Source organism: Etheostoma spectabile, chromosome 23 (genome assembly GCF_008692095.1).
Source record: "Etheostoma spectabile isolate EspeVRDwgs_2016 chromosome 23, UIUC_Espe_1.0, whole genome shotgun sequence".
In the NCBI taxonomy this organism is placed as follows: domain Eukaryota; kingdom Metazoa; phylum Chordata; class Actinopteri; order Perciformes; family Percidae; genus Etheostoma; species Etheostoma spectabile.
Window position 1 is genome coordinate 14,310,124 of NC_045755.1, and position 7,500 is coordinate 14,317,623.

Sequence of the window (7,500 nt, forward strand, 5' to 3'; positions counted from 1 at the left end):
CCCTTTGTGTTGAGCTCTCTGTTTTAGCTACAGTGAGGCATCTCACTTCTGTACCATCTTTGTTGTGAGTCACACATGCGCAGCAGCTAGGTCAGCACAGCTACCCAGTCAGAAGCAGAGTATGAGGACGTGCCATGCTAGCAGCTAGGCTAGCATTATAACGCGTTACAAAGTGACGCACGTTCGTCACGGAACTTAAGGCTGGACTACAATAGAGCTGTTTGGAGCAGTTTGTGAACAGTGTTTTCTTTTGGGGATGGTAAGTCCCTTTGTGGTGGACTTTGGGATTTTTAACTTTGCAAACCTATAACATGCACAAAAAAGATACATAACACAATAAAGGAAAGAAAAATCCAAAAAAGCACAATATGAGCACTTTAAGTGTGACATGTTTAAGATTTGTTTGGTTAAGTTTGTTAATGAATATTGATTTTATTTTAATTTTCTTGAAAGGGTCCAAAGGGCAACCCCAGTCCTGTGAAGAGCTCTGACATAGAGGAAAAGTTCCAGAGTAACCCAACAAGCTCGTATACTTTCACCGTCGGTGCCGAAACCCTAGAGATTAAATTCAGAGGTGAAGTTTACTCACAAAACCTGCACAGAATAGTGAATTCCACATGTAGACTATTGTTAGTTTCTCATTGGATACCGGCCTTGTTTCCTCTTTGCTGATTGTTAGAAATGCGACAGGTGAGTGCAAAGAGAAAGAGGAAAGTCACTCGCCGACCACAGTACAGACAGCAGCCAGCAGGAGCAGGGTGAGTTTGGATTTGAAAAAAGGTTTCCCAGAATGTTGAAGTGTTCCTTTAAATGTTGTGACGGAATCCAGAATTTGATGTTCTCGTTACAGAGTTTCTCAAGCAGCTTCAGGGCTCCAGAATGTTTCTCTGGGTACCAAACCACAGTGGGAGTTTCAAGGAGACAGTGGAGCGTGGCACGTCTTCAAACACAGGGCAAGTTATCTGGTTATGTTGAAAAACTGACTGATGATGATTTGTCATTTAAATAAAAGAGTAAACCTGATGGTTTGAATTGGTTATAGCAGAGAGGGACTTCAACTGAATGCTCAGTAACCAGTGATGATATTGAGAGGAAGTACACGCAAAACCCCCAGGACAGCATTACCTTCAAAGTGAAGGGACACTCCTACAAGCTGGACTTTGGAGGTTGAGTTATGTTTTAAATACTGTCAGGAAGGAAAAAATGGTAACGCTTTATTCATGGGACCACTATTTCCTAATAATAACAATAATATATGCCATTTTCTTGAAACTAATTTCAATTTTATGAAAAACAGTTTGTTGTGTTGAGTTCATAAGCAGTCGTTATTTCACAGAGGAATTACTCTGAAACGACTCAAACCCAGGAAACCTCATAGGAAATAATGAGGAATCGATGGTTCTGGAAAATAAAGCGTTACAGAGAAAAATAAAGCTATAATAAACTGCCACTCCATTTTATAGTAATCCTCAAACACGACATAGAGCATTGATTTAATTGTTGTATTTCATTTTTTCGCCCCGCAGCGATGACCCAAACCAACCTCAAGACCAAGCGTTTACGCAAAATCAGACGTGTGCTGGTGTGAGCATTAAAGGGAATTTCAAAGAGGAAAGAAGAAAGAGAAGAAAGTCTACAAACAATTGTGCAATACCATATTTATGCATTCATTGTAATCTGAGTTTCCTCATTTTGAGGTGTTTGGCTCTATATTGGCCTCCATCTGGGACACCTTTAATGCTGTTTACATTAGAAAGGAATTTGGGATATGATTAAATTATGCTCAAGGCTGTTTTTTTTGTTGTTTTTTTTACTTTGTTGCCAAAGGGGATTGTGTCAAAAGGCTTTGAAGTTTACCAACACCTAAATGCTGCCTGATATGATGTACTGTACTAAATTGTACACTGCCATACGGATGATGCTGTAGACAAACACTCGTGGAATTATCAGATATTTCATGTCACATTTATGCTGCCACATATCACTGCCTCTTCTGATATTCCCAAATATATTAGACTAGAGCCAGATCTAATGCAAATGAAGGCCATTTCTAAACAGCTGCCACCTTTGAAGTATCTAGTATGACACATGTTGTTACAGTATGCAATAAAATCTGCAATTTTCATTTCAATTCATATAATAGTAGTAATAATATAATACTGTCGTTCAAGATCGGAAGCCCAGTCTTGGCTCTTTATTCTGCGTCATACGTATGTATTCTTCTTTGTAGGTTACTAATGTACCAATGTGATACAGATAATAGTAGATCATCTTTAAGGGAAATTGGAAATGATTGCCAATAAAAAAGCATCCAATATATCTTTGTTTGTTTGTTTGTTGTAAGGCAAAATGATCTTAAATGATATCAGTACTTTGGTGAATCTCCATTTGTTCTTGCCCTTTATTTTAATATTTTGAAAATTTGCCTATAGAATTTCCACAGCCCTGATATACTGTATAAGAAATCTGTGTAACTAAAGTTCTCTCTTAACTGAGACAATATCACTGTTACTCAAATATATTACAAAATTGATAAAGCTTTAAGTAATTTGCATATGGCTATATGCATCATTGCATGGGAGCACATTGCATCACAAGTTGTATTTATGAGTTATATAAGTTATATATTACACATAACTTGTGTGTTGCCTGACTGCAATTAAACTGAGATTTAACTGAGTTATAATTTCTTCATCAAAATAGGCCAAAAGAAAACTTTAAAAAAAGAGTCAGAAATAATATGAATGCAGGTCACACTGACATAATACTGTGCAAGACTTAAACTGTGCTGGCATTAATAATGCATTTGTACATTATAAATATTCCAATTTATACCATCCTTGCGTTTTAACCATACTCAATCATGGATCCCAAACCCAGCATTATATTTATTGACACTGTTGTAATATTCAACATGGTGTTCCAGTATGCATATTTTTACATAGGAAAATACTTTTGTTAGGCTATGTTTATTTCCATAGAACGGGAGACACTGTAACGTAACCCAATCTCCCCCAGGGGATCGATAAAGTCGCCATGTCTGTTTCCGATTCACATTTTTTTCTGTTTTTGTTGCGTGAGTTCTATTTGCGTGAACACGCGTCCCATCTGCCCTGAACCGAAAGTGAAAGACTAGTTCATTAAAAACCTTTAGATCGATTTCGGAGTAAGAGAGATTCATTTGCGTCTAACGTTTAGATTTATATGTACGTTTGTTAAATCTGCCTTGTTGTTATTACCGTGTTATTTCCTCCCAGCATGGTGAGTCTACTTAACGGGATCACTTTGGATTAAAGAAACTATCTTGTGTGATGTGTTTACAGTATCTGTATTTATCTCGTAAATTACAGGAAACCGAAGATGAGAGTCGCTATAGGCACCAGACTCCAGGTCTGTATTTCGAGGTTTTAAATTCCTTTATTCTATAGTAGAATTACTTTTTCGTACGTATGTCTGCATTTTAGAGGACTTTTTTTGCCCATTTTTTTATTATACAACCATAAAAATACATTGACCACAATGCACCCGGGCTAAGTAGCTGCACACCAGTCCCAGACGGTGAAAAAATAAGTGGCAAATATTGACCTATGGCCAGTCCTAAAGAGAATACATAAATGCATAAAACTAAATCCCATTCTTTTATTTTACAGTCAATGGGAAACACTTTGAGTGGCAGCTGTCAAACGGACATCAGTGGCTGCCAATTGAAAATGACCACGTCATCGAGACTCACTACTGCCAACCTGGAGCTAAAGGAATCACCATCAATCTTGGCGATAGGTCAGCGTTGTTTCTGTCTTTGGTCTCATCTTCAGCCTGAAAGGGGCCATTAAACATTTCTTAAATGTTTGTAATTTGTTTGACAAAACCACAAAAATGTGTCTTAATGTTTAAGTATTTTGTTTAGGAAGAATTTACATATAATCCGGAGTTATTCGAATGGAAAGTGCCATACAAGGTTTGACTAAGACATAACGTAATATTTTTAGAGTATTAAGGGAATAAAAAGTCTCCATTGAAACAGAGGATGGTGACAATATAAAGAAGAGGAACAGTATATTAGGTTTCGTTTTGGTGCAATCACAACAAAATGCCACATTCATAGAAGTAAATAAAATACCAAACTTAATCGCACGTGTCTCCACAGGCAGGTTTTCATCGACTTTGATCAGTTACAGACTCTGCCTGCAGCTCTGAAGGTGCAGAGGCTAAGCTTCCTACCTCAGGGCCAGACTGAGGACGTGGGCTGGTACTTCAGAGATGACCAGCTGTGGCGTGAATATGGGTCCCAGGTGAGGAACATCTTTAGGATCAACCCTTAAGTTCATTTTTATTCTCCGGGTTTTTCACACTCTAAATGTCCTTTGTCATACTCAGAGCTCCAGCATGCTGCTTTCCTCAATCAGGAGTGGGGACGTCGAGCGTCAGTTCACTCTAAACCCTCGGGGAACCTTCATCTTCACGGTGGGCTCCACAAGCTACTCACTCAACTTCTCCAGTATGTGGTATTTCTATCATATCCTATTCATTTCAAAAGATGTGTCTTTACGCAGCAAAATCTAAGTTATGGTGTTTTGCTCGGCAGCCATGACCCAAACAAACTGCATCACAGGCCTCGGCAGGAAAGTACGAAGGCGTCCTAAATTCACTTTCAACCCAGGGAGGTGAGACTTTTCATCTCTAGGAGTCTAAAGATGTTTCTCTCCTCAAACAGGCTCATGTTTGGATGTGATGCACTCAAAAACATCCATCTCAATCAACGGTTCTTCAATCTATTGTTGTCAACCGACCAACAGCTTTACCTGGGAACATTCTTTTTATCACTAAATAGGACTTTTTGAGAAGTTTAGCATCAAACCCCTGTGTAAAAGTTCGTTTTTCTCTGCAGCCTTTACGCCACCTCAGCTTTCCCCACTGCGTCCTCCTCCCAGCTCACTGTGGGAGGCTACAAGTGGGAGTTCATGGGAGACGGGGAGAAATGGACAGAATACAAAGCACATGTAAGTAGGGCATCCCCCAATTTCAGGTAGTTGTAGCAGAAGCTTATAATTGAAACCTATGAAGAATGTTTTTATTATTCTTTAAACCAGAAACTTTAACTTTTGTTATGTTAGGGTATGTGTTAGTATGGTTTTTAAAGATATTTAACTTGCAATCTTCTTTTTTTTTCTTGGTGAAAATGTCAGTGGTGGCATTTGGTGGTCAAATTGAAAATACTCTATTAATACAATAATATAATACAATTAATACAATATTTTTGACCAAACACAGTACATAGATGACAATGTTGCAGCAATATTGTTGGGACAATTGGTGTTTACAAGAGTTTTTTTTAAATATATATATATATAAATAATCACCAATAATGTAGATACAATGACTAAGTGGGTAAAGGCAAATCATATAACACCTAGTAAGTCTGGTAAGTTCAGAAAATTACATCACTTTAACGTAATGCTTTGAACCAGGAAGACAACCCTTGTGTCATATCACAATATTACGATATCCAAAATTTAAGGCAATATCTAGCCTCATATGTCAATGTAGATATAATATCGATATATTGCCCGGTCTTACTTTAAATGTGCATTCCTCAATATAAGGTGGACTTATATTTTGCATTTCTGTGTAGATATGTTCATTTGACAGCACGGCCATTGAGACACAGTACCAGCTAAATCCACACGGCCAGCTGCACTTCAAGATCAAGACATACTCGTACACCCTGGATTTTTCAGGTGACGGCTACAAAGTCACTCCCAAACGAAACAATCAATCGTTTTGCTTTTGATGAGGATGGCAGTTTAAATATTAACGCTCAGTGTGCACTGGTTTATCACAGGAATGTGTCAAGTCAATGACAATATCGGGACTACAAGAGCAGTGAGGAGGACTGCTGACGATGGGAGACATCAGAACAGCAGGTCAGGAGACACGTTTCACCAATAAACATCTTAACTGAAATTAACTGAATACACACATCTAAGTAATGAAGTGCAACGTAAGAGGCACACTTTTTTTATTATCTTATAATAATCCATTTTGGATCCCTTCTGGGGTCAAATTCCTTGTGTGTGTGCGTAAACTTACTTGGCCATTAAAACAGATTCTGATTGTTTGTTTTACTTTTTTTTTTTTTTTTAAAGGCAAAATCCCATAACACATCTTGATTTGAAAAACCCTTGGTTAACAACCAACTTTTTTTTCATTATGATTTGACTTTAAGAATGCTGATATAAGCTCTGCTCATGGTCACATTCATATCTGTTCTATAATCAATACCTATTTCTTAAATGAATAAAAAGATCAAGTTGGTCTGTCATTAGTTGCATTATCAGAGAATCTGCAGCTCCCTTCTGAGCTTTATAGAAGCTCCGCTCATGTTTTGCGAAGTCGTGGCTTTTGTCCATTTTATTTCTATGGCTGTATCAAATTAGACAAAGAAATATGTTCCTTATCAGACAGTAAACAAACACGTCCAGATTTAACCTATTTAGACACTCCCTAAATTAGAAACCGCATAAAATGCCACAATAGACCCAAAATGTAGGCTATCTGACACTATCAATTTAAAACCAAATATCCTAATACTTGTAAATTAGTATAAGACACTAATTTGAAGTCAAATACAATGTGTTATAGTAGATTGTAGACTTGACATAAAGCTTAATTAGACAGCAGGCTGTCATTATAAGAATGCAATGCCATGTCAGGAATTAACTTTAGACATACTAAACCCTATGAGCTCAGAATACAATACATTTATCTGGCCTTTTATTTAAGTTTCTCTCTCTCCTGTGTCATGTGTGGCTGATTGGAAGAAAACCGCCGTAAACTAAGTCAAATCACATCAGGTCACATCTGGTCGCTACTTCACACGTCCCTTCCAGCCCATATGCAGACACCAGACCGTAGTGTAATTGTTGATGGAAATGTGATGTAAGTAAATGGATTTGTCCCACACAGTAGCTTTCAGGAATATAGACCAATGCAGGTAGAAAATAAAAATATAGGCGATTGGAAGGGTTGTAGCCATAGTTGAGTGTAACTGCATTGCAAATTATACTTTTTGTAACAGCGCTTTTGTCCCTGAACTAACATTCTCCCTTTGTAATACTAGGGAGCTGCAGATTCTTTAATAATTCAGTGTTTGTTCAGCGCCACATCATGCAAACCTCTGACATCGTACATTCTCTTTTTCATAGATTTAAGAAATAAGCTATGGATTACAGCCTATAAGACACACAGATGTGCCCATTGAGCAGTATAGCGGCATACAGTAATTCCCAGCTCAAAGTAAAATGCAATAAGCTGATACATTGCACTGGGAAGCTGAGTGGACATAGACAGATGGCTCAGAAGGAATGGAATAAGAAAGGTTTTGCATGGGAACTCAAAATATTGCGACAGTACGCAAAACATATTGTGAGGTAACGCAAAAGTAGAAAGTAGTCCCCTGATAAAATCTCCCAGTCACCCTTCCAGGGCTCCGTAAACAGT

At 37.8% G+C, this 7,500-nt stretch overlaps 2 protein-coding genes across 6 annotated transcripts in view; both read left to right on the top strand.

Annotated features, from left to right (window-relative positions):
• Window positions 1-2,317, top strand: part of si:ch211-244b2.4 (uncharacterized) — a 6,678-nt gene extending 4,361 nt beyond the window's left edge. For 2 of the 3 annotated variants that reach the window (XM_032504620.1, XM_032504622.1), the window contains exons 6-10: window positions 454-574; window positions 680-758; window positions 851-953; window positions 1,043-1,166; window positions 1,527-2,317. In XM_032504620.1, coding sequence (XP_032360511.1) covers window positions 454-574; window positions 680-758; window positions 851-953; window positions 1,043-1,166; window positions 1,527-1,588 — 489 coding nt within the window. In that variant the 3' untranslated portion in view covers window positions 1,589-2,317. The remainder of the gene's footprint in view (window positions 1-453; window positions 575-679; window positions 759-850; window positions 954-1,042; window positions 1,167-1,526) is intronic. The other variant, XM_032504621.1, reaches the window with a different exon arrangement.
• Window positions 2,318-3,106: 789 nt separating this feature from the next.
• The window catches only part of si:ch211-244b2.3 (uncharacterized), a 5,250-nt gene continuing 856 nt past the window's right edge, over window positions 3,107-7,500 (top strand). The window contains exons 1-9 of one of the 3 annotated variants that reach the window (XM_032504618.1): window positions 3,107-3,261; window positions 3,351-3,390; window positions 3,651-3,780; window positions 4,148-4,292; window positions 4,378-4,498; window positions 4,586-4,664; window positions 4,889-5,000; window positions 5,633-5,738; window positions 5,843-5,924. In XM_032504618.1, coding sequence (XP_032360509.1) covers window positions 3,259-3,261; window positions 3,351-3,390; window positions 3,651-3,780; window positions 4,148-4,292; window positions 4,378-4,498; window positions 4,586-4,664; window positions 4,889-5,000; window positions 5,633-5,738; window positions 5,843-5,924 — 818 coding nt within the window. In that variant the 5' untranslated portion in view covers window positions 3,107-3,258. Of the gene's footprint in view, window positions 3,391-3,650; window positions 3,781-4,147; window positions 4,293-4,377; window positions 4,499-4,585; window positions 4,665-4,888; window positions 5,001-5,632; window positions 5,739-5,842; window positions 5,925-7,500 lie in introns of all 3 variants that reach the window. The other 2 variants (XM_032504616.1, XM_032504617.1) reach the window with 2 other exon arrangements.